Source organism: Oryza sativa, chromosome 3 (assembly GCF_034140825.1).
Source record: "Oryza sativa Japonica Group chromosome 3, ASM3414082v1".
Classification (NCBI taxonomy): domain Eukaryota; kingdom Viridiplantae; phylum Streptophyta; class Magnoliopsida; order Poales; family Poaceae; genus Oryza; species Oryza sativa.
Genome location: NC_089037.1, coordinates 7,600,067 through 7,626,935, shown reverse-complemented (window position 1 = coordinate 7,626,935; position 26,869 = coordinate 7,600,067). Strand labels below are relative to the sequence as shown.

The 26,869-nt window shown below is 48.3% G+C and overlaps 3 protein-coding genes across 3 annotated transcripts; all 3 read left to right on the top strand.

Annotated features, from left to right (window-relative positions):
* Nucleotides 1-191: 191 nt before the first annotated feature.
* On the top strand, nucleotides 192-4,500 carry LOC4332221 (uncharacterized). The gene is made up of 11 exons (XM_015772400.3): nucleotides 192-327; nucleotides 409-723; nucleotides 1,060-1,277; nucleotides 1,775-2,119; nucleotides 2,237-2,447; nucleotides 2,837-2,935; nucleotides 3,018-3,109; nucleotides 3,374-3,491; nucleotides 3,583-3,668; nucleotides 3,757-3,808; nucleotides 3,892-4,500. Exons 1-11 carry the CDS (start codon nucleotides 319-321, stop codon nucleotides 4,405-4,407), a joined length of 2,061 nt encoding a protein of 686 aa, XP_015627886.1. The 5' UTR covers nucleotides 192-318; the 3' UTR covers nucleotides 4,408-4,500.
* Nucleotides 4,501-9,973: 5,473 nt separating this feature from the next.
* On the top strand, nucleotides 9,974-12,425 carry LOC4332220 (actin-depolymerizing factor 5-like). The gene is made up of 3 exons (NM_001417447.1): nucleotides 9,974-10,158; nucleotides 10,255-10,514; nucleotides 11,855-12,425. Exons 1-3 carry the CDS (start codon nucleotides 10,138-10,140, stop codon nucleotides 12,003-12,005), a joined length of 432 nt encoding a protein of 143 aa, NP_001404376.1. The 5' UTR covers nucleotides 9,974-10,137; the 3' UTR covers nucleotides 12,006-12,425.
* Nucleotides 12,426-15,791: 3,366 nt separating this feature from the next.
* Nucleotides 15,792-18,634, top strand: LOC4332219 (subtilisin-like protease SBT1.6). The gene has a single exon (XM_015776135.3). The coding sequence runs from the start codon at nucleotides 15,827-15,829 to the stop codon at nucleotides 18,167-18,169; it is 2,343 nt and encodes a 780-aa protein (XP_015631621.1). The 5' UTR covers nucleotides 15,792-15,826; the 3' UTR covers nucleotides 18,170-18,634.
* The last annotated feature ends 8,235 nt before the right edge of the window (nucleotides 18,635-26,869 follow it).

The window sequence follows — 26,869 nt, the reverse complement described above, 5'->3', positions numbered from 1 at the left end:
ACGTTATTACCGTATTGCTTTGCGTAAAAAACTTAATCAAACACCCACATTGAGGTATCTACATGTTGATGTAGTTTCGCGTAATTGACTAAAATCAAAGTACTGCACCACCACCCCCCCCCCCCCACCCCCACCCCCACCCTGGGCGCCGCCGCCGCCTTCTTCACTGGCCCGCCTCGCCGCCTCACAGCACCCACGAACCGCTGTGTCCTCCCCTCTCGCACTCTCGCTCCCAGGGCGGCGCCGCCACTCTCTCCGAGCCGCCGCCACCCCCTCCCCACCTCCCAACCTCATCCCCCGTGTCTCCTCGAGTTCTCGATGAAACTGGTAAGCGCAAAACTCCTTCCCTCTCCCTCTCTCTCTCGCGCGCCCCAGGCGCCTGATGCTAATGCTCATGTGACGTCGCAGACCTGCCTGGACACCGGAGTCGATGGAGGCTACTACACGCCGGCGAGTCATCTCCTGGAGGTGGAGGGGCTCCGTATTCTCCTTGACTGCCCCATCGACCTCTCCGCTCTCACGGCGTTCTCCGCGGTGCCCCTCGGCGCATCGTCCTCCTCCGGTGATGCGGAGGACCTAATCCGCGGTGTGCCCTACTACCGGTCGCCTACCGCGGTTGCGGCCGCCAAAGCAGGCCACATAGACGCCGTGCTTGTGTCATCCGCTACGGGGCTGCTTGGCCTCCCGTTCCTCACGCGATTCCCCGGATTTGCGAACACCAAGGTGAATCCCCCCAACCCTCTTAACTTGTACCACTTCAATCTATAGCACTCTAGGCTGAGAATTAGCGAGTAGTGTTTAGGTGATATGGCTTGCTGCAGATCATTTTATTGTTTGGAAAATGCAGGTTGTTACGTCTTAAAAGTTGTCTGTTTGAAGTGTTAGCCATATTACAATGTTCCCTTCAATAATCCGAAGCAAATGCCTCAGAAAATAAAGTTAAATACGAAGTCAAACAATCCGAGATACATCAAAACTTGCTCAACGATTATGTCACTTCACTTTGCAGTCATTTTAAGCCCTAACCATTATGTTGGCTTTTATTCTTCTTTTGAATAGGTCTATGTGACAGAGGTAGCTGCTAGGATGGGAAGTCTAATGATGAGAGAGTTGGTAGAGATGCACCGTGAGTTTGTAAGGTGTTATGGACCAGATAGGGATCAGTCACCAGTGTGGATGGAAGGGGAGAAGCTCAAGAAACTCATGTCAGTGTTGCAGAAGATCACGACTGAAGACGAGGAAAATAATAATTTAGCTGCTTTGGTGTCACTTTACAGGTCCACTAAAGAGTTTATATTAGAAGATAGTGCTTAATTTCACCTAGCTTATATTGGCTATTGGTCCAGAACGTTGAACTTACATTCTTACTAGAGACAAACTTAAAAACTTTTATGAATATTTAATACACAAAAAAAATGTACTTGAATAATTGAATTTTGTCAAGATTTGACTTTCAAATGCTAATAAGAATCTGATAAGATAATTACTGTTTACACCCTAGTTAGTTTCAGTATCAGTCCAGTGCGTTATATCAATGATGGTTTTATTACTTGAGCAAAGAAAGATTCAGATACTGCCACATGTCTGCGGCCTATCATCTTATTGTGTTACTTGTGTAACTGGTTAAGAGTTATTTGCTTCCTGCAAACAAATTTCTGCACTTGGGACATATGGTGGTCATTAAATTTTATGACTGGAAGATTTGTAAGCAGTTCATGGAAGTGAGTTACCATTTTTTTTCTCAACTAATGGGATTTATATCTATCTGGTGCAGTCTGGATAATATAGAAGAATGCATGCAAAAAACCCAGTATGTAAAATATGGAGAGGAGGTTTGCTTCAATGGCATGTTGATGCTGAAAGCCTCTAGTTCTGGTCTCGAACTTGGCAATTGTGTTTGGACAATAAAAGGTCCAAGAGCAAGTATGACCTACTTGCCGAGCTCCATATTTGTGTCAGCTCATGCATTAGACTTTGATTATAGCTCTCTGAAGGGAAATGATGTGATATTGTTTTCGGATTTTTCTTCCTTAAATGGCATGTATGATGATAACAAGAAGATGGGTGAGCATATAGTGGATGAAACTGACATTCTCCTTGCTAGTAATTCAGTGTTCAGGTATTGCTAGTGTGATGCACTTCTGCTTTGCTGGCACATACTTTGTTAATTCAAGCTTTATATGTTAACTATAAACTCCTTGTAGCTTTGTTGTTCAAGCACTGAAAAATCTTTCAGGGATGATGGCATGGATGAAGATGAAACCATCAAATTCCTGTGCAGCAATGATGATATTGCAGAGGAGATAGAGAGAATCAGCTTCATATGCTCATGCATCATTGATGCAATAAATTCTGGTGGTTCTGTATTAATACCAATAGGACGAATTGGTATTATTCTTTTGCTTTTGGAACATATGTCAGAAACACTACATTCTTCCAACATGAAGGTAATTTGTGGCCCTTGTAATCATATTGTGGACCTCCTTGTTAATTCTTATAGAGCTTATACATTTTGTGCATGTATGTAGACCTCAATTCTCAGTATTCTTGTAGCCTTGTGAGTTATGAAGCATATGCTTTTACAGGATATGCCATTTGGATTTGCTTATGTGGATGTGTCAAGTTGAGAGTGCCTGATTTACTGCTAACTACGTGTAAGATGGTTAGCTTCTAGGAGGGTTTAAATATGCATGTGATACGAAGTGTCCTATACCTGTAGTAACAAGTTATTTTTCATATCGGTAGTTCTATGCCCCTTCTTTTAATTCTACTATGAAATTTGAAGTTTATGCCACATCGCTATTCACATCTGTTTTTGGATGACAATTTTTTTCAGAGTCAGGTTCCCATATTTATGATTTCTGAGACAGCAGAAGAAATAATTACTTTTACCAATGCCTTGCCTGAATGGCTATGCAAGTCACGCCAAGAGAAGGTACTTCCCTTTACCCTGTGTGTTTTGAAGTATGAAAGTAATACTCCTCATCATCTTACTCTAATGTGTGGTTATCCTGCAGCTTTTCTCTTGTGAGCCGTTATTCGGCCATGTAGAGCTTTTGAAGGAAGGCAAACTATCACTGTTCTCTCATTTATACTCAAAGGGCCTGCTGTAAGAATTTGATCAGAAATTATTATATCTTCAGTTGTTACCTTTATTTGCAATATGATAGAAGGCCTTTTGATTACAGTAATATGTGTCCACCTTGTTCTTAGAAGTCCTGTGCTGGCTTTCTTTTTATTTGTTATTTTGGTTGTGATTAATTTTATGATCCACATTTTGTATTCTTTTGAGCTCACCTGCACTTAAAAATATTGTTCTTAGTCTTTTGTTCCCTTTATGATATACTGTGTAACAAAAAAAAAATCCTGCCAGGGCAGCTTGGAAGGAACCTTGCATTGTATTTTGTCCACATTGGAGTCTTAGGCATGGCCCAGCTGTCCATTTGCTTCATCGATGGCGTGCAGACAAACGATGTCTTCTTGTTTTGGAGGTACAAATGCCCAATCTGTCATATGAACCTATCATATATTCAACCTTGACAGTTGTTGAGATGCTGAAGTTTATAAATATTTCATTTTCAGCAAGGAGTTGATGCTGAGTTGACTCTAAAACCTTTCATGCCTCTGGCGATCCAGGTCCTTGGGTGTTCTTTCCTTTCTGGAATAAAGTATGATATTGAATTCAAAATGTTATGTTTCTACTACTTCAGAGCGAAGACTATACGCTGAATAAAAACTTGCTGCTATGTTGTCTAGGGTGGGGAAAATTGATCCATTACTGGGATTGCTGAAACCAAAGCTCATACTGGTATGCTATTCATGGCTACTATTTATTTCTTATTTCTATTTGGGCCAAGCTATGATTTCCTTATGGTCTACATTACTATGCAGTTTCCTGAAGGTCAGAAGTCGTTGTGTCCAGCCACAGATAAGCAACCATGGTCATTCCTGTATTACTCAAAGGGGAAAACAATCGAGGTCCCAAATATGCGGGAAGAATTCGAGGTGCGCATGACAACTGAGGTTGCCTTTGGGTTGCAACCTAGGCAGCTGGACAAGACCACAGCTGTTGCGAGGTTGAAAGCAAAGCTCCTTCTAAGCAATGGACAATATGTGCTAGCTGCTGCAAAGAGTGAATTAGATCGATCAGAGCGGCACTTGCTACACTGGGGAACTGTGGACGCGAGCTGTATACCGTCAGCCTTGCAGGAAAAGGGAATTGTATGCTCGTTTTCTGCAGACGCTGATTACTCTGCACCTTCAGATCGTGAACGTGTAATTTCGATCACTAGTCCAGGAGAAGCCCTGGTGAAGGTGACATCTGAAAGGACTACTATTTACTGTGATGATGAAGAAACAGCAGAGCGTGTTTATGATGCTCTTCGTAGTATTTGTAATGGGATATGATGTATATATACGATTTCACTCAAGAAAATGACGTGCCTTCGTTTTTGCTGTCGAAGGTTTGAAACCACCTAAACAGAAACATCTTTTAGTCTCCGTGTGGTTAGCTGTGCTTTGTGTGTGCCTCTGTGTGGGTCTGTGGGATGATGTGTAGGCGTGCATTCACCATCTTGGATGAGCTCTTTATGCCATGGCCCCCTGGTCAATACTGTGAGATCTGCAGGTCCTAACGAGTATTCAGCACGAGCTGATAACGAAACGCAAACACTGCGTTGTCGGTGAGAAGTTGCAGTAAGGCAGGCAACTGGCCAGCTTAGTTCTACCTCTCATCACGAACATGATTTGGACTCGGATCTTGTCCATGCATGATGTTTACTCGCGCTGTCGCGCAGAGTGAAATTGGATTGAACACCAGCAACCGATCGACTTCGTTTTCCATTCGTAATTTCAAATAGTCATCCGTTCGATCATCAACTCCCTATATTCATTGAACTATAAAGCTAGCTATAGTTTTGGAACGGGGGAGTTTTTATTACTTCCTCCGTTTCACAATGTAAGTCATTTTAGTATTTTCCACATTCATATTGATGTTAATAAATCTATACATATAATGGCTTATATTGTGAAACGGAGGGAGTATGTTAGTGACTGATTTTTCATAACATATCTAACCTTTCTCAATGCCTCGTACCGTCTTAAGATTCCTGCAAAACCTTATATGTAAAATGCTAACCTTTCTCCTTCCTCGTGATCCAATTCATTGTTGATGTCGCCCCTAGCTCTAACATATGTTTCCCTCTAGCCACCTCATCAATGTCATATCACTCTCCCGGTCCCTCCTCTGGTGACTTGTTCTTTCATATCCTCTATCGCCATGCTCACCTCCTGACCATATGTTATCCTTCACCCCTGCCATTGATCCCTTCCACCGCCCTCCATCCCTGTAGTTTCACTTTTTGTCATCCACTTGACCTCCTCACTAAACTGTCCTCACCACTATCTCTCCACCCCAATCTGGTCCTAGCCTAGAAACCTAATCCAACAATTTTTGATAGGTACCAATGTCGTCAATGCCAAAAAAAAGGTGTCTTTATTAGGGAAGCAGATCCTATAACGTGAACGCCCCTGATGTGATCACTAACATGTGGGCCCCACTACATTCCTTTGACTTCACGTCAGAGGATATCAATCCTCTATTAGTGTGCACATGGTTTTGCGACAGAACGGGATATGATGATCCCATTCTTGATTTTTGAGATAGGATGGTTTTGTCTTGTGCTTGGTCGAGGAGATCAGATGAGACCATCACCTTTTCTTTTGTTGAAGGCACATGGATGGTGGGGTACGACATTGAACCCACCTGCTAGCCTCACGAATGAGCCATGTTCCACGTGGTATGAGTTGGTCCGACGAATTTTTAGGAACAGGTCGTCTCGTATCTTAGAAGAATAGTTCCCTCTAGAGATGATTTCGTCCCATCTATCTTCAAACCAAACACTTAAAAATATATCCTCATACCATGTCTCATGGATCAAACACATCATCTCGAGGACTCATCGTTTGTGGAGGAAGTCGTTATCGGTGAGTCCTCCCTTCCATTTGCTCCCATTCTCATGAGACCTGCTCAACTGAAGATCGAGGACAGTTTGGATGCCCTCGGATTAAGATTCATCAAATATTCAGTGGCTTCAAATTAAACACTGAGATTTAGAAACCGTATTTATTTTAAATAATCCTATTAATTCACCTACTAGAAGTCTAGAACTAGTCAGATTTCCTGCGGACCCAGGTCCTGAGCCATGGCTTAGGCCCTGGGTACCAAAGCCCATATAAATATACGAAATTTCATCATGTAATGATCTCTGACCCAATGCTCAGTGGGTTGACCTAGGTCCTAGCCCAAACCCGAGTCCGCTCTTGATTGCAATCTTATTTGTATACCGATCCATTTCAGTACTGTAACGTAGATCACTACGATTAACTGCAGACCTTTCTCTTATTCTTTTGCGATTAACAACAGCGCTCGGAGATTCCAAGGTGACTCGTTCAGCCAGAACCCATTGCTAGTCCATACAAGTCCCTTGCCCACCAGGCCAGCACGAGTGCGCAAGCGCAACGATGCACATGCCATCAATCACCGCCCCGTGCATCCGCATCCAAATGCTATCATCCAACACGGGACACGGCTCTCGGACGCCGCCAACCATACGGAGCTCGGAGCCAGCCAACGGATGCTCCAGCTCCAGATCACCATCGACCCGACCAGGGGCCTAGATCGCTAGCGTACGTCTCGTCTCCTCGCGGCGGTCGCCAGCAAGTCAATCATGGCGTGGGTGGACCGGCCGGTGCCCCGTCTCTCCGCGCAGCAGGCGGGCTATCTACAGGCACTGACAGCGGAGCACTGTCGCGTCCCTCTCGTCCTCCAGGTCGGCGACTAGACGCCGTGCGCGCCGTGTGCTACCTGCTGCGCGCACGGCTTGTTTTGACGGAACGGGGCGAGATGTCTTGTTTTGGCGGGGTTTCGTCGTCGGCAGATGTCACGCCACGATCGGTTGATATCTTCTCCCCTACCCACTGTCGAGCAGAGCAGTCGTGCAGGCGCACTCCATTATTTCGTTGGTGGTTTGCGTTTGGAGTACTACTACATTGGCATCGGACGTCCACGTCGTTGTTGTGTTGGTAGAGGGGCCTCTTGATTCTGACGAAGGGACGCGGCGTTCTGTTCGCGCATGGAGTAGATCGTCATCTAATCATTGACGAAGCAACAGTTGCATCCAGAACAAAAGAAAGAAAGAAAGAAGAGGAAGGGAAAACGACACATTAATTGAGGGAGAAATTTTGGGTGAAGAAAATTTCGATTTGAGTTGCTTACATTAGTTACCAAACTTTGTTCGTGCACTTTTCTGTTTGACCTTTTATTTTCTGTGTGACAAATCATGATTGTGCCATCTTTTTACCTATCCGAATGTCTGTCTGTTAATCGAGAAAACTGGGAACATCAACTGAGTGCAGCTAGAATATGGGACAGAGGTAGTACGAGCGTACCACCAACAACTCATGATTGGCCATGATGCTAGTATTTACCCAACGGCTTCACCGTTGAATTAACACTGCGTAGTACGTACGCCACCAAATGCACTGATAATTCGTTACTCTGGACTCTGGAGACCCGACTAGTTGCTTGCACTGTTTGACCATTCGTCTTATATAAAAAATTTTAGAATTATTATTTATTTTCTTTGTGACTTACTTTATTATCCATGTACTTTAAGCACAATTTTTCGTTTTTATATTTGCACAAATTTTTTAAATAAAACGAGTGATCAAACATTATATGAAATCTTATATTATAAGACGGAGGGAGTACGTCGGTACGACAACCAGATTACTACTACTACCACTTGTCCACTTACCAAGGCTACTTCCAGCCGGGCGAACGTGTTCCGCTAGCGGAACCAGGTTCTGGACCTCTTCTGATGCAATCGTCAAAAAACAAAAGGCCATACTACAGCTCAACAAATAGTCCCGATAGGACAGTACTGCTACGCATTACTGACCGAGAAACCCCTGCCTTTTCAGCTCAGCACAAGCACACTGAAACATCCTTTACAGCTCCGCATTTTGTCGCTCCATCACGTGCACTGTTAGAGCAAGCTTAATAGAATAGCCGACCACTAACTCCAATTCATCTATAGTCAATCTAATAGTTTATTCATACATTAGTTACATACTACACTATTAATACTTGGTCCCACCTGTCATACACATACTGTGTCTTAAAGTCCGTGCTACAGCTGACTACCAATCTGTAGCCTGCTGTCTTTCTCTCTCCTTATTTATCTTCTTAAAATATGTTTGCAGCTGGTTTATAGCCTGCTATTGTACCCGCTCTTAGCCTCGCCGGTGCAAACCTAGGGCTTGTTTGGCATAGCTCCAGCTCTAGCTCCACCCCTCCTGTAGCTGGAGTTCAGCCAAACAGTTTCAGCTCCACCAAAACTGGGAGTGGAGTTGGGTGGAGCTCTCTTACAAAATGTACTAGAGTTGTGGAGCTGGGTTTTGGCTGCTCCACAACTCCACTCCAGACTCAACTCTCGGAGTTATATTTAGGAGTTGGAACTGTACCAAATAGGCCCCTAGTTAACCTAGATCGAGCAGAGCACCATTGCCCATTGCCCTGTGTCATTTGACCATCAATACACCACCACCAACCGGCACAATCGCTCATCAAAACCGGGCGTGGAAACGCACCACGCACCAGAGGAGAAGCACGTAGTACGGTACGCTCCGCACGAACTAAAAGAGCCTCGAGCAGCTTTCAGTCGCCGCGAATCACGCGGACGAGATTCCTCGTCGCACGCGCCGAGAAAATTTTTAACCGGCGCGTCTGCGCGACCGCACGGACGCACGGTACAACGGCTCTTCTGTTTCACGGAATTCCACCGACGCGCGCGTGCGTGAGGATGTGAGATCGGTGCTGTTCAAGAGAGGGCGAAAGGAGGCGAGGTCCGAGGCCCCATGGCCGGTCTCCCCAGTCCCCACCAGGCCACCACCGTTCTCTTCTTTTCGCGCGGCTTCCAATTGGGCAAACGGGCCATTGCCTCCCTTACCTTCCAAGCAAAGAATGGTGAGTTCGGGACGGGCACGGTTCATGACGAGCCTCGCCGTGATAGATCCTAGGCGAAGCGTGCACTAGCTCCCATGCGTGCCTGCACGAAGAGACCGGTAAATCCTAGTAGTACCAGTACTCCTTCCGTCCTAAAAAAAAAAAGATAAAATCTGAGTTTCTGTGTCCAACGTTTGACCGTCTGTCTTATTTGAAAAAATTATAAAAAAAATAAAAACATAAGTCACACATAAAGTATTAATCATGTTTTATCATCTACTCCCTACATTCCATAATATAAGACACAACCACTTTTTTAGATGTTCTATAATATAAGGCATGCATGCATTTAGGCAATTAACTATGGCCCCTTCTCCATTAAATTATTACTTTTTTAAATTTTCCACTCTTGTGTTCTCTAATTCTATTAGATACATGCATTGTATTTATTAGGATGATCCAAACTACAAGATGATAATAATTATTTCTTAGTCTTTGGGTTAGGGGTGATTATACTTTATATTTTGGAATGGAGGGAGTAACAACAATAAAAATACTAGTTATAAAAAAAATTCATATAAAACGAACAATCAAACGTTGGACACAAACCGGTTTGTCTTTTTTTTTATTATTTTAGACGGAGGGAGTAGAGATCATCTACTAGTTTTTTTTTTTAAAAAAAGTAGAGATCATCTTGCCGCGCGATGGCATGGTCACCGTGATGATTGTAACCGTCAAATTTCTGAGAGGTTTAATTTGGCTTACCACTACTGCTTTGTTTGCCTGTTTTTGCATCGTGCGGGACTCGTGCTTTTATTCTAGACGTGATGCGGGGGAAAAAATGCGTTGTACCCAATGCATTATCTCCTTTTTCTTTCATTTAGAAAAGGCGGGTGAGGGAATTTTATGCTGGTTGGCACCCTTTTTCCCTCTTTTATAAAGTCCACCCGACCTCACCTAATGTCAAAAGAAACCAACGGCAGGAGGAGGGAGACACCTCGAGGAAACCACAGCACCCAAAGAACAAGAAAGGCGATACCCCTTCTCCCACCACCACCGTTTCCGTCCATCTCCATCCTCACCGCCGGCGACGCTCACCTCCGACGACCGATCGGCGACCTGCTTCAGCCATGGCAATGGCTTACAAGATGGTAATCCAGTCTGTCACACACCTTGGTTATTGAGTCCATGGGTCGTCGTCGTTGCGGCGTTCTGATGGAGTATGTGGGTTGGGTGCGTCTGTGCAGGCGACGGAGGGGATGAACGTGAAGGAGGAGTGCCAGAGGTGGTTCATGGAGATGAAGTGGAAGAAGGTGCACCGGTTCGTGGTGTACAAGATCGACGAGCGGTCGCGCGCCGTGCTGGTGGACAAGGTGGGCGGCCCCGGCGAAGGGTACGAGGAGCTCGTCGCCGCGCTGCCCACCGACGACTGCCGCTACGCCGTCTTCGACTTCGACTTCGTCACCGTCGACAACTGCCAGAAGAGCAAGATCTTCTTCATCGCCTGGTAATTAATTAACCCAACCCAGCTCCTCCCTCTAATTAATCTCTTATCAAGTGATTCGATTCCATCTTATTCCATGTCTGATCTCGATTAACTAGCGGTAATTCAGGATCTTGTTAGGAAAGGTAAACACGGTGAGCTGTATCCATCGTTAGATGCCATATCTCGAGCGTTCTTATATAAGGTGCATATTAAATCGTCTCTTCTGCTGTCCAAACCGCAACGGCACAAGTTGTTCTCTGAAAGAACTCGTGCTTTGGAAGATACAGTTTGGAAGATATGCAAGCGATTGATAAACTGCGGGCTGCGGCAACTAGCTAAAGAGAACAAATCCCTTTTCGCCTTTTGCACTAATGAAGAACTCTAAGTTCATGCAATTACACAATGTACGCGCAACTTACTTAATACCTAAACCTCGATTGATCATAGTCGTTTCGTACCATAAGAAAAGATGTCACATATCACAATCACTCATCGCGTCATGATTGAGAAATCAAATTAATTCTGGCACCTTACATACTATTGTACACTGGCAGACAAGTCCTCCTGAGCCTTATTAGGTGCTGACGAGCATCATAAAAACGACTAAAAATCTGCAGGGCGAATGACTGTTCCAATCAATGCCGCATCCTTATCGCAAAGAAGGATGGATAGGTCACCAAGCTTTCTCTATTTTCCACAAAAAGTTTGCTTGCCTCTCAGACGCATCCCCGTTGCCTTGTCAAACGAAGCTTTAGTCGAAATCATGACGGGGACCATACTTTCTTGATAAGGCCTTCCTTTGATCCTTCCCCTTTTCCTTGCCCCCATCATCTTTGTTAATCACTGTTGTCTTTAGTACACTTCATGCATAATTTTGCTTAATTAACCTCCACTGCCAAGGCCGGTTCTTTTATCAGATCTGATCTGGCCTGAATCCACCTGTTGTCGATCTGTCTGTCCTTGTATATTCATAGATCCATCATCAAAAGCAAGGTTCGTGCGCACCCACGCCAGTAGTAGCCACAGCTGCAGTATTATTGTCCATTCAACATTTCACTGTCTTTAGTGCAGTTCAATTACTTCTTTCCTGGCATGTCCTTTTGTCAAGAAACAAAGATTATCAGATAAGATCGAGAGGTATACTTTAACACCCAACAAACAACACAATTAGAGTACTGTTAAGTGAGTCCATCTGCTATCTAGCTCTAGTTTCCTTTTGTTAAAGCACTTTGAAAGGACTTTGGTTCGATAGCAACCGCTGCAGTTGCAAATTTGCAATATTGTTTAGCGAGTAGCAGCCTGCACTGTCGTTGATTGAGGATTCGTTGCTTGTTTTGCCTACCGTCATGGGCCTTTTTCAGGTCACCGACCGCATCGAGGATAAGAGCCAAGATTCTGTACGCGACGTCGAAGCAAGGGCTGAGGCGGGTGCTTGACGGGGTCCACTACGAGGTGCAAGCCACGGACTCCTCCGAGATGGGCTACGACGTCATCCGAGGCCGCGCTCAGTGAGCTGAGCTCCTCCGGCGCCGGCGCGCCGCCGCGACGCGACGAGTCGCGGGCGGGCTTGCGGCGCTGTACTTAGCACGTACTCACCCCCAGTGTGTGTGGTATAATCGGACGGATGCTAATTGGCTCTCTCGTTCTCGTAGTAGGGCGGCTGATGATGCGATCTGACGAGGGTTTGTGAATTTGGTTTAGAGTTTGGCGTGGCGTGGCGTGCTGTTTCGTTTGGAGAGTTGGAGGGGTGTGTGTAGCGTGGCGTGTTGCTGAGGGAGTGGCAGCGGATTAGTGAAACGTCCCATGTCGGTGACGTAGAAATTCCACTGATGATGCTCCACTTGGTTGATTAATTGTTCCAGGAAACATGATCGGGGTGCTTCAAAATTTTGTTCGCCTGCTGGAATAAAAGGACACTTGACACTTCACACCTTCTGGACGTCCCGATCCAGCGCGACAGACCGACAAACGCACGCACACCTGTCTAATTTCGTTCGTACTAACAGTAACTAAGTAAATGAGCTTACCAACATCCGCCGAGGCCGAACCGGGAACAACGAAAAAACAAGCGATTGCTTCGATCTTCTGTTCTGTTACACGAGCCGCGAATTGCAGATTGATTGGGCCCAAATGCGCCCGAAAACTGAACGGACGGCCTTGCAACCGTCGCAGCCTGGCGAGCCGCAAGCACGCGAGCTTCACTGGGCTTCGTTCCCGGCTGCGTGCCTTACCCGGCCTCATCGTACACGCACATCACCATTCACCACGGGGCCGACCGCCGACGGGAGTGGTGGTGGGGGAAAATCCACTTAGACTCTCTTAATTGTTCATCAAATCTAATTCGTACCCCTTAACTAGAAAATTGGACAGAATAACTCTCCCAATTACTAAAACCGGTACAAATTGAATCCCTAGACGATTTTATGGAGCCCACAAAATAAGGAATGGTTTCACTGACATGGCGTCTACGTGGCAATATTGACCTGGTTTTTTGTTGACATGATGCTTAGGTGGTATTACAGCTAAAAACATGCACGTGGGATCCATTCGTCATTCACATAGAAGATGAATTTGTGGGGCCCACATGTCAGTCTATCCTTTCCTCATCCTCCCCCCTCTCTCTTATCTCTCTCCCTCCCCATTTGGCAGGCGGGAGCCGGTGCCGGCGGCGACGGTGGGCGGGGGGCGACGGCCGCTGAGCTCCACATTTGGGCGACACCGAGCTTCGCTCTCGAGCCTCAGTCAGGTCTGGGCGGTAGCGAGCGCGACATCAACGAGGAAGTTGGGCATGCGCGCCATGTTGGACTCCCAGACGCGGTCGTCGGGGTAGCGGACAGGGTCGGTGGTGGGGGTGCCGAAGTTGATGCGGGCGACGAGGGAGGGGAAGAAGGTGCCCTCGAAGATGAAGGGGTGACCGGTGGTGGCGTTTATGAGGCAGTCGGAGAGGGAGGCTCGGGAATGAGCCAGCGCCACCATCTCCCGCGTCACCACTCGGGGGAGGGGCAGCCGCCGCTGAAGAGGAGGGAGCGCCGGCGTCGCGCGCGCTAGGGCGAAGGAGCGAGGCAGCTGTGCGGGGTGGGCGGCCTCTCCGCCTCCCTCGGCCTCCCCACCAGGCGGACGAGCGACGGGTGCAGCGTCTCGGTGACAAGGTTGTGGCGGAGGATTCGCCACACGGGCCCGTGATGGTGTAGCCGTTCTCGCCAAGGAGCGAGCGTGCCACCTCCAGGCGGTCAGCAAGAGCGGCGCCGCGCTCCACTAGGGCCGCGTGCGCGACGCGGCGGTCGGACACGAAGGAGGAGGGCGACGAGGCCGCGTCTGAGATGGCGGCGAAGCGGCGCCGTAGACAGCCATCGCCATCGCCATCCATCGCTGCCACCCGCACCACCGCCATCGCTATCGCGACCACCGCCGCTTGCTTTGCTGTTTTTTTGGGGGAAAGATAGAGAGGGAGAAGAGGGCTGACAAGTGGGCCATACATTTTTTTTATTTTTTCCTAATCAATTGCATGTGGGCAGTGGGCCTCATCTGTATTTTGGTGACTAGGCTGACATGTTAGCATAATGGACCAAGTCAGCATGCCACGTCAGCAAAACCAGCCTCCGAAACCACCGAGGGAATCAAACTGCACTGGTTTTAATAGTATGGGGAGTTGTTCTATCTGGTTTTCAGATTGAGTGGTATGAATTAAATTCGATGAATAATTAAAAGAGCCAAAGTGGACTTTTTCCTGGTCCAATCCAAAGGACTTTCTGAGCTCCCGCACGGTACACGTCCCTCCGTTAGCATCATCTCCCAAGCCGTCATTCGGTCCGCGGTGCGCCGGTGTGTAAGGACGTCGCCTCACCTACTAAGCTCTCAGTGTACGGGTCGGACTTGTACGACTTTGGTTGAAGAATTTCACTCAATCCGCGGGTTGTACTCGTACGACTTCCGCCATATGTTTGAAAAATTTCACTAGTTTGATATCAGGGTTCACCAAAATGTTTCGGGTGAGGGTGGGGTTTTATCGCGGTAACCGCAAGATTACTGGGAAAGTCATATGGTTACCGAGGTTTCAAGAACTAAAAAAGTTATTGTACATGATAACTGTAATAATCATGTGTTTTTTCTAATCCTGTTCCACACTTGATCTTAGAGCTGAAAGAAATGCGCTAGAGTACACTGGCCATGGTAAGTTGGTAACGATCGTCGCACAGAGTGTTGCAAGGGGAGCCGAGGACGACTCACTGCGATGTAGTTTCTGTCATTCCGTTGATACTGCACAAAGTCACTGATACGAGTGAGAATCATGTTAATCATCCGGAACTGAACTCCAAGCAAATCTGTTTCTTTATAAATTATGGTCAAATGAAAAGCTTATGACGATGGGATGATTATTGATTAACATGATTCGTCGTAGGTGTTCAAGTACGCTGAATAGATATCGGCATGAACACACGTTTCTCCTGGCCAAGAAATGCCGCCATAAACAACTCTGCGCGGCAGCGCCATGTGTTACAACTTACAGTACACCGGCTATCTCGTACTAAAACCGCTGGTTTCAGGGAGCAAATTGGGGCTTTGCTCGTAAACCATGCATACAAGTCAATCAGCATCCATTTTGGCTGGTAGGACCTCATCATTCGGTAACACCAAGCCACTGAAAGACGAGCACGGCTAGAGCCCCAAAGCTTCACTTTACCACAAAAGCACGCCCCCTCTTTCCCCGTTCTCCAGATTCCGTTCAATCGATGGGCGCACAAGCGAAGTGCTTACCCTTTTCGACGCCGAAAACCCCATGATCCTCTCTCAAAGTCCTCGCAAAGCTTCGCATGCTAAAATGTCCTTGTGGATCCTCACGCGCCAAATGCCCGGAATTCTCCGAGAATTCCGTCCATGGCGCACATGACACGCTGGGCCGACGACGTTGACCCCAGATGTTAGCGGCAGAACGGCACGAGACCACGAGTCTCTCGTCAAGACACGTACCGCATCTGGATAATGCCACCGGCAAGACGCTCAAGCGCCCCACCCACCCATCCGGATCGATCTGCGGCCCCGTCCGTCCCGCCGCACGTACGGGTGCGCGCACGGCAGCTACACCAACACCGCCGACGACCCACGCACTCACTGACGATGCAATGCGGCCATATGCTACGGCATGAGGGAGCCGGGCAAGTATACGTGACGAGACATTACTGCTGTGTCGCGAGGCCCACGCCCACGAACGAGGCGCGTAGCACGGCGCAAAGGCATCAAACCAACCTGCCCACTCTTTCATCCGCTATAACTGCAGCGCACTACCCCCCCGCTTCCACCGCTCCACGACACCGTCACTCTCGCCGAGCAATCCAATGGCCGCTGCTCCCCACTGCCTCCTGCTCCTCCTCGTGCTGATCCCGACGCTGTTGCGAGGCGTCGTCGGCGGGAGCGGCGCCGGTGGCGAGGCGAGGAAGACGTACATCTTCCGCGTCGACCACAGCGCCAAGCCGTCGGTGTTCCCCAGCCACGCGCACTGGTACTCCTCCGCCGCCTTCGCCTCCGGTGCCGACGGGGCCCCGCTCGAGCCGCTCCATGTCTACGACACCGTCTTCCACGGCTTCGCGGCTTCGGTTCCGGCTTCCCGCGCCGACGCGCTGCGGCGCCACCCGGCCGTCCTCGCGGCGTTCGAGGACCAGGTCCGGACGCTGCACACCACCAGGTCGCCGCAGTTCCTGGGCCTCCGCGCTCGGCTTGGGCTTTGGTCCCTCGCGGACTACGGCTCGGATGTTGTCGTTGGGGTGCTCGACACCGGCGTGTGGCCCGAGCGCCGGAGCTTGTCTGATAGGAACCTCCCACCCGTCCCCTCCCGGTGGCGTGGCGGCTGCGACGCGGGTCCTGGGTTCCCGGCGTCGTCCTGCAACAGGAAGCTCGTCGGTGCGCGATTCTTCTCGCAGGGCCACGCGGCGCACTACGGCCTTGCGGCCACGGCGTCCAACGGGTCGGTGGAGTTTATGTCGCCGCGCGACGCCGATGGGCACGGGACGCACACTGCCACGACGGCGGCCGGCAGCGTCGCCTACGATGCGAGCATGGAGGGGTACGCGCCCGGGGTCGCCAAGGGCGTCGCGCCCAAGGCCAGGGTGGCCGCGTACAAGGTTTGCTGGAAGGGAGCTGGCTGCCTCGACTCCGACATCCTTGCCGGATTCGACCGCGCCGTTGCAGACGGCGTGGACGTCATCTCTGTCTCCATAGGCGGTGGCAATGGCGTCGCGTCGCCATTCTACCTCGACCCAATCGCGATCGGCGCGTACGGCGCCGTGTCGCGGGGAGTATTCGTGGCCACCTCCGCCGGCAACGAGGGGCCGACTGCCATGTCAGTGACCAACCTTGCGCCATGGCTCGCCACCGTGGGCGCCGGTACCATCGACCGTAATTTCCCTGCCGAAATCGTGCTCGGCGACGGAAGGCGCATGTCAGGGGTGTCTCTGTATTCTGGCAAGCCGCTGACGAACACCATGTTGCCATTGTTCTACCCCGGGAGATCAGGTGGGCTGTCAGCTTCCTTGTGCATGGAGAACTCCATCGACCCCTCTGTGGTGTCCGGTAAGATTGTCATCTGCGACCGCGGCAGCAGCCCACGCGTGGCGAAGGGGATGGTTGTGAAGGACGCTGGTGGCGTGGCAATGGTCCTCGCGAACGGAGCGGCCAACGGCGAAGGCCTTGTTGGAGACGCCCATGTCCTTCCTGCTTGCTCGGTGGGCGAGAACGAGGGAGACACGCTCAAAGCATATGCTGCCAACACCACCAACCCAACCGCAACAATCAACTTCAAGGGCACGGTCATCGGCGTCAAGCCAGCGCCCGTGGTGGCCTCCTTCTCGGCGCGGGGCCCCAACGGCCTCGTCCCGGAAATCCTTAAGCCGGACTTCATTGCCCCGGGCGTCAACATCCTCGCGGCATGGACGGGCGCCACGGGCCCAACCGGTCTGGAATCCGACCCTCGGCGGACGGAGTTCAACATCCTGTCGGGCACCTCGATGGCGTGCCCGCACGCGAGCGGCGCCGCGGCGCTGCTCCGGTCCGCGCACCCCGGGTGGTCGCCGGCGGCGATACGCTCCGCGCTGATGACCACGGCCGTCGCCACCGACAACCGCGGCGAGGCCGTGGGCGACGAGGCCGAGCCCGGGCGCGTCGCGACGCCGTTCGACTACGGCGCCGGGCACATCAACCTGGGGAAGGCGCTGGACCCGGGGCTGGTGTACGACATCGGGGACGACGACTACGTCGCGTTCATGTGCAGCATCGGCTACGAGGCCAACGCGATCGAGGTGATCACGCACAAGCCCGTGGCGTGCCCCGCGACGAGCAGGAACCCCTCGGGCTCCGACCTCAACTACCCGTCGATCTCCGTGGTGTTCTACGGCGGCAACCAGTCCAAGACAGTGATACGCACGGCGACCAACGTCGGCGCCGCAGCGTCCGCGACGTACAAGCCACGCGTGGAGATGGCGAGCAGCGCCGTGTCCGTAACCATCAAGCCGGAAAAGCTCGTCTTCTCCCCGACCGCCAAGACGCAGAGGTTCGCCGTCACAGTGGCCTCGTCGTCGTCGTCTCCCCCCGCATCCGCGCCGGTGTACGGACACCTCGTCTGGTCCGACGGCGGCGGGCACGACGTGCGGAGCCCCATCGTGGTGACGTGGCTGCAGTCCATGTGACTGACGACTGGGGACACCTCACAGCTGGTCCCACGGGCTGGCCATAAGATGGCGGTAACCGTTACTCTAGGTCAAAAAGAGGTGGGCCTGTAACGGTTATTTTTTCGGTCGGGATGGCAGTGCAGAGCGCAGTAGTCGTCTTTAATTTTGGTGGGGCCTTGCACTCACCCGAAATTGATTAAAGCGCATGGTGTAATAGCGCAGCGTACAGTGGCAGTGTGTGTGAGTGACTCGGTGTATGACAGTGTGACATAGAGTCAGTATGATACGGTCTACTGTACTGTTTTGTACTACTCGTTTGTTTGCTTTCGCGGGCAACGCTACTTGCCAGGAGCAACGGGAAAGAAAGGAGGAAACAAGACAAAAACTAATCCAGATATACTCGCACTAGTAGCACTGTTTCTATGTGGGATATCTGAATGGGATTCTAAATATAATCGAGGTTTTTGTCTTTTTTCGCAGCAATAGCGTCTCTTCTTTTGTTCGAGATAGCCATGCATGTTTTACATCAACAAGAACTCTCGCGTCTCCGGTGCTCAGATAAAGCACTCGACCTCGGTAGTGTGGTAAAATTCGTTGGATGTTTTATTATTAACAAGTCAGTCCGACTCGGTATTCGGCAACTTTTGGGTCGTTTTCCACGGGCACTTTACCCTGCAGCGCCAACTACGAGGAAAGCAGTGTTGATGCTTCTCTGTTCTCTTCTCGAGGTGGTTTGCAGGTACTACGCGAATGGCAGGCCATGAACATGGACAGTTGCACACCCACTGGAAGTGAATCGAAGGCGAGAAATCACGGTCGATTCTACGGTATCGGCTATGGATGAATTTTGACAATGACCTCCATCACGCCTCCACTCACAAATGTGCGGTTAATTATGTGTTCTTTATCTGAAATGCAATGAATTACCATATGCCTTTCGATATACTAGCATACTGGTAGTAAGCTGTGGGACACTCTATTCCATTCTCCGTCTTTCTAGAGTACAACATGTTCCCCTTAGCTCTGTTTTAGTGCCCCTTTAAATCGTAGTATTAAGAAAACGTAGGAATAGGAAAAACGTAGGATTTTGATAGGAATATAAGTGTAAAACAGAGGATTGCAAAATGCAGAAAAAAACACAGGAATGACCGTTTGATTAAACCGCAGGAAAAACGCAAGAATTGGATGAGAGAGATAAACTCAAAGGAAAGTTACCAAGAGGTTGAAGCTCTTGCTAAATTTCCTCCAAAATCTCTATAGGATTGTCCATTCCATAGGAATTTTAAAGGATTGGATAGGATTCAATCCTTTGTTTTAAAGGGTTTCATAGGAAATTTTTCTATAGGATTGAAATCCTTCAAAATTTCTATGTTTTTCCTCCAATTTAAAGGGGCCCTTATAATCCATGGAAACCATTTTCTATGACAGGATGCAACTTGTAGTGCCTAACAACTCTCTTCCTTTATCTGTTGCGCGCAAATAGTTCTCACCCTAGTCTCATTTTTTTCCTTGTGAAAATACTAGTATCCGTAACAATTTACAAGTTTAGGTACCAACGCCACACTATGGTCATGTTTGGAGAACTAACCCAGAGTTATTTTGAGAGCTATTTTTTAGCACAAGAAAATAGTCCTCCAATAAAATAGCCATAATTTGTTTGAATTCAAGGGTTATTTTGAGAGCTATTTAGCTTTCCTATGAAGAGAGATAGAGAGAAAAGATATTTTTTCAGTGGGCCCCACCCAAAATAGTCTCAATTAGCACCCATTGGGTGGGATATTTTTTTAGGTGGGTTATTTCCAAATAGCCCTCAAATAGCTCACCCTTTTGGATCTTTTTGGGCTATTTAAGCTATTTGAGGGAGGGCTAAAAAATATTCATTGGATCTAAACAGGACCTATATGACCTTTACAAATTACTCCGTAGTAACGAGCTGGCTTGATGGCACGATTATAAAATAAATGAAGAATAAAATGCATAGACGGTCTGTAAACTTATACAGGTGTGTCATCTAGATCCCTGAACTCTTAAAATATATTTTGGATACGTGAACTTGCATCATGTGTCATTTAGGATCAAACGGACTCTGATCTGCTTTGTGTGCTGACGTGGCATGCTATGGTAGCGCCTATGTATCAGTGGAACCCACATGTCAGTCACATATAGAAAAAAAATAAGAACACATTTTTTCTCCTCTTGTTTTCAATTTATTATTTCAAAATTAAAAACAACTTTTTCTCATCTCTCTCCTCTCATTTTAATTTTATTTTTACCTATGTGACTGACATGTGGATCTCTATGACACATAGATTAGAGCCCGTTTAGACCTATATGACACCAATGATAAGTTCGAGGACTCAAAATGTATTTTGAGAGTTTAGTAACCTAGATGACACATTCGTACAAGTTTAGGGCCCGCACAATCACTTCACTCTTAAATGAATATATGAAAAGCTACTCTCCATTCCAAAGTACTCCTATCTCCATCCAAAAATATTATGATATTTTTTTTATTTTCTAACAAAGATTGCCATATTTGGAGTCTCCATGTGCTAAATTATTTATTATTGTCTGGAACCCAAACAACTATCTTAGTACTCATTAATCACATGCATAAGTATAGTTCCTTAAGGCTAGAGGTGCGTTGCAATGAAAAAAAATGAGTTTCTTACTTATTAAATCAATTAATAAACACTTATTTAATCCAATTAATACTATGGTTTTTCTTGTTGAGTAAGAGGCACGAGACCGCCTCGTCTCCCCAGCCGGCACAGGCTTGCCTCGTCACCACCGCCGTGCCCCTGTCCACGTTGCTTGCGGCCGGACGCCCTTCTCCCCATCGCCCGCCAAATGCTGGGCGTCGCCCCTGTCCACGCAACCACCCCTGATAGGCACTATGGGGAAGAGAGGGATAGGGTGAGAAAAATTTCTAGATGATACAGGGCCCGCGTGGATCTCACGCTAACTCGGTACAGTTGACCGGAATTAAAGTGTCACGTCGGATAAAACGTACTGCCTTGAGAATAAATTTAATCCCATTTTACGAGTTGGGGGGACGGGCTGTATTGCGATTTATGGATGAATTTCAATCTCGACAACAAATTGAGGGACCTAAGTGAATTTATGACAAAATTTTACGACATGCATATGAGTCTGCCAGTGAAAATTGGCCCATCCAAGGTGGATATATTTGGGCTGGGATTAGATAATCCTAAATAGCCCACAAGCCACAGCCCACTTCTGAATTAGGCCTCGGAACGGGACGGTGAGCAATATGCGGGTTGGGCTCTTTTGCAAATCAGGCTGCACCGCAAGGTCTCAGTCTCGGATCTCGTTTTGCAAGCCAATGACGATCTCAGTTGGGAATTGGTCTGTCGGTCCGGGGCATGGGCAACAGCCAACATCTAGCTGCACCAGAAGGTCTCCGCTGATCTGATGAACTTGTTCGGCAAACACATGCACACAGGAAGCGAAGGCCATGGCCGCGCCGAGGGACGCCAAGATCCCGGCCAGCCGGCCGACAAGTTCTTCTTCGCGCGCGCTGCACGCGACTGGTGCATTACCGGAATCGCTACTCAACTTACGTCGGATAAACCGATCAATGAAAGGGATTGATTTTTCTCTCATCTGTTGATCCGTGTTCCCGCGCCAAATTTAGCTTAACCAGAGTTCATCCGCCACCAAAAAAGCCATCCATTGGCTTTGCAGCTCTGCAAAGCTAACATCATTTTTCTAAGCAGCCCATTGACGAGCGCCAGCCAGTCGGCGACCAGCGAAATAATAAAAACTGTTGATATGGTCATGAAGAGGCAGCACGTTGCCATCTCCCTGGGCACGTACACTTACTTTCGCAGGACCAGGACGGCATGCGCGCCGGAGGCCAGGACCAGGAGCAGATCCTGCAGAGAGGACAGCGGCCGTCCGGTGGGCAGCGTCCAGCCGCGGGCGGCATGAAAAAGCTGGCAAGCTAGCCCACGACCACCCAATTACACATGTCTTTTTCCTTGTTGAATAGGCGCCCCTTTTAGCTTCGCAACAGGGCCAAAGACGTGGACGTGATCGAACGGCCGGCGCTCAACAGAACGCCGCACACTGACCAGGCTGTATATCTTACGTACTCCGTTCCGTTCCATAGGATGCTTAGTAAACGCCAACTTAGGATGGAAGTGGTGACAAATAAATGTCAAATGCGAGAGCTCGCGAGCTTGTTAGGTGAGCTGAGCAAAAGATCTTTCGTATTAAAAGCTTGAGGCTAGTATTCACGTACGAATGGGTACAGGGCTTGAGCATTGACTGCAACTATTAACCAATCATGAGAAATGGAGCTGGGTTCAATCTTCCGACGTCACATGTCACCACGCTCCAATTAGCGCCGCCCTTTGGATATTGTTCTGCTCAAAATTGAGAAAAGAAAAGGAGTCATCTATTGTTTTTGGAGGCAACTGATTGCAACGTGCAGCATCGGTAGTTAATTTCCAGGTCAAAGCACGAAGCGAGCGCGGCCTCTAAAAACATTTTGCTAAGAAGACTTCGCAACCTACTTGTACACCATTTTGTCTGATTTTGCCATGCACCATCACATCTATCACACGCTCACCTAGAAAGATACGTGCCCCTGAAGGCCTGAACTATTGCTACAGCGTGCACCAACATCACGCTGCCGCGGAGCCACACGCTGGCACGCATTTCCTTGATGAGATTTGGATATTTGGTCGATATCGTCTGCCCCAAATCTGTATGATCTCTTCGGGACAGCGAGTGAAAACAACACACGATCGATGACACGAGAGGGCTACCACATTTTCCACGGGATTTCTCTTTTCTCCGCGGCCAGCAGCAGCGCGCGGCTGACGATCTCCGCACAACAAGCGTCGACCCGCGCCGACTTGTCCCTCCGTTTGATCGCAAAAACCGCCGCGAGGCGGTGCAGCGTGCGGGCGGTGCGGCCGATTTCCCTGGCTCCCGCGACGCGACGCGCGTGCGGCCTGCGTGGGCATGGAGCGCCCTCATGCCCCGCCTGCGTGCGGATCACGGCCGATATTTTCTCACAGGTCGCACGTACACTCCTCCTGCGGCGTACGTCATGCCGGTCAAACCGCGCACTAGTACAGATTCTTCCATCTGTGACGGTCCATAACAAGACTGAAATTTGCGGACCGTCACAAGGAAGTAATCTCAATCGGGCCGAAGTTTCGTCCGATTGAGATATGGTCGCACAGCCATGGTATATTGGCATAAAACTAAAGCTCGTCACGGATGACACTTATCTGTGACGGGCTATAGTTGAGGCCCGATTGAGATGAGGGTTCCATATCTCAATCGGGCCCTAAAAGAAGCCCGTCACAGATGAGGGTCATCTGTGACGGGCTCCAACTAGAGGCTCGATTGAGATAAGTTTAGTGCCCGTCACAGATGACACTCTTTTTTGACGGCCTTTTATTAAGGCCCGATAGAGATTACTTGTATGCCCGTCACGGTTGATTGTTTTAGGACCATTACAGATATTTGTTGCACAGTATAAATACCTCCCACCACCTAGTGTAACTGTATCCCACTGTTCACTATTTTGGTGGGAGGCTGTAGGGGGCGATTTTTTGTCCTTTTTCCAAGGAAAACGGAAATTAAATTCCCAAAAGTGATCAAAATGGATCAATCAAATGAGTAATATTAATCATTAATTGAGCAATTTCATCACGTCTTACTTTTGTAATACTGATATTATAATATGTGCCTCTAATTTATTTTTTTATTTTGTAGCAATTGATCGAAGTTGGATGTATGCGAAAAATTTGAAACGTCATTCTACGGAGTACAGAAAAGGCGTAATAAATTTTATGAACGCCGCGGAGGAGGATCGGATAAAAAGAAACAGTGATTACATGTGTTGTCCATGTGCAGATTGCAAGAATGAGAATATGTTTGATAGCGGAGAGGACGTACACAGTCATCTGATACAACGAGGATTCATGGAGGGCTATACATGTTGGGTGAAGCATGGAGAGTAAGAATCAGGAAGTGGAGCAGCAGCAGACAGAAGTGGTGCGCATAATCAGGAAGATGAAGATGAGCATGACATGTTTATACCTTCTCCATTGGGCGGTGAAATGGTTGATGTGGATCACGATCTGCTGCAAGACATGTTACGTGACGTTGAGGACCCAGCCCAGAATGAGAGAGATGGAATGAAGTTCAACAGGTTGGTAAGTGATTCCGAGACGCCTCTGTACGCTGGATGCAAAGCAAAACACACTAACTTGTCAGTTACCTTGGACCTAATGAAGCTGAAGGCAAGTAGTGGATGGACAGACAAGAGTTTCACAGATCTTTTAGGAATTTTGAAGGCTATGCTTCCTGTTGAGAACACATTGCCCGAGACGACATACGAAGCAAAGCAGGTTCTGTGTCCACTGGGGTTAGAGGTCCGTAGAATTCACGCTTGTCCCAACGACTGCATATTGTACCACAAGTAATATGCGGACTTGGATGCTTGTCCTGTCTGCAAGGCTTCTCGATACAAGCGAAAGAAAAGTGCTGACGAAGGAAATAAGTCAAAGAGGGGTGGTCCGGCAAAGGTTGTGTGGTATCTACCTATCATTGATCGTTTCAAGAGAATCTTTGCCAACCCGAACGAAGCGAAGTTAGTACGTTGGCATGCCACGGAGAGAAGGAATGACGGTATGCTTACACACCCAGCGGATTCGATTGAATGGAGGAATATCGATCGAAAACACAAAGACTTTGCTGCCGACCCTAGAAACATGAGGATATGTCTGTGTATGGATGGCATGAATCCTTTCGGTGACATGAGTAGTACTCACAACACTTGGCCAGTTCTTATTGCGAACTATAATCTCCCGCCATGGTTATGCTTTAAACGGAAATATATTATGTTGTGCTTGTTAATCCAAGGTCCAAGGCAACCTGGCAATGATATCAATGTATTCCTGGAGCCTGTTATCGACGATCTGGAGATTCTTTGGAAAGAAGGTATGGAAACTTGGGATGCATATGGTTAGGAGAACTTCAAGCTAAGAGTTCTATTGTTCTGCACCATTAATGACTACCCTGCACTCGGTAATCTTTCCGGACAAACTATAAAAGGAAAGAAGGCATGCTCCGATTGCAAGGAACATACACGAAACCGGTGGCTGAAGAAATCACGAAAGATGGTATACATGGGACACCGGAGGTGGCTCCCGCTACGTCACGCATTTAGAAGAAAGAAGAAAATTTTTAATGGTAAGAGAGAACTTCAGCCTGCTCCCAAAGATTTGTCCGGAGATGAGGTTCACAATATGGTCAAGGACATAAGCAATGAGTTTGGGAAGAAAAAAAAACGTAGCAAGACAAAGGAGAAGGGTATGTGGAAGAAAAAATCCATATTTTGGCGGCTACCTTAATGGAAAGATCTTGATGTCCGTCATTGCATTGATCTCATGCATGTAGAAAAGAATGCGTGTGAGAGTTTGGTTGGCCTGATGATGAATATTCCCGGGAAGACAAAGGACGGGTTGAACACGCGCCTTGATCTACAGGACATGAATATTCGCAGTGAACTCCAGCCCATACGAGATGCAGAGACAGGTAAAGTGTACCTCCCTCTAGCCTGCCACACACTGTCGAAGGATGAGAAGATCGCAATGTTATCATGCTTGAAGGATATTAAAGTTCCATTGGGCTATTCAGCGAGGATAAGTAAGTATGTTAAATTGGACGATCTAAAACTTGTTGGAATGAAGTCTCACGATTGCCACGTGCTAATCACACAAATCTTGCCAGTTGCTATCAGAGGCATTCTACCACCGAAAGTGCGTCACACGATCCAACGTCTGTGCGCCTTCTTCAATGCAATTGGACAGAAGGTTATAGATCCAGAAGATCTAGATGGACTGCAGACCGATATTGTGAATACCCTCTGTCACCTAGAGATGTTTTTCCCACTGTCTTTCTTTGATATAATGGTTCATCTCCCTATTCATCTGGTGAAGCAAACAAAACTATGTGGCCCGGCTTTTCTAAGGGAAATGTGGCTATTTGAAAGGTACATGGGATTTCTGAAGTCGTACGTTCGTAACAGAGCTAAACCCGAGGGGAGCATCATTGAAGGTTACACGACCGAGGAGGCTATTGAGTTCTGTGTCAATTACATGTCCGATGCCGATCCTATCGGAGTTCCAGCGTCTCGTCACGAGGGAAGGTTGTTAGGTGTTGGCACAATCGGAAGGAAAAGAATTAGGCCCGATCAAGTGTCGTACGTGTAGGCTCATTACGCTGTGCTCCAACATATGGCAGAAGTTGGCCCATACTTTGAGGAGCACTTAGCGAAAATCCGAGATGAGAAGTTGGGGCGATCTGATGTATGGATTAACAGAGAACATAATTCTCGGTTCAACGAATGGTTCAAGAATCGTGTGACAATGTCCACGGATGTCCCAAATGAGACAGTACAGTTGTTGGGGATGGGACCGTCTTGGACCGTAGATACATGGCAAGGATACGATATAAATAGATACACATTTTACACCGTCAAACAAGATGACAAAAGCATAGTGCAAAACAGCGGCGTCCGTATAGATGCATTCCAGGATCAAGTTGGGTCAAACACATACTACGACCGCATTGAGGAGATTTGGGAGCTAAACTACGTCAAGTTCAAGGTTACTTTGTTCCGCTGCCGTTGGGTGAATCTACGCACTGGTGTGAAAGCCGACAAGGAAG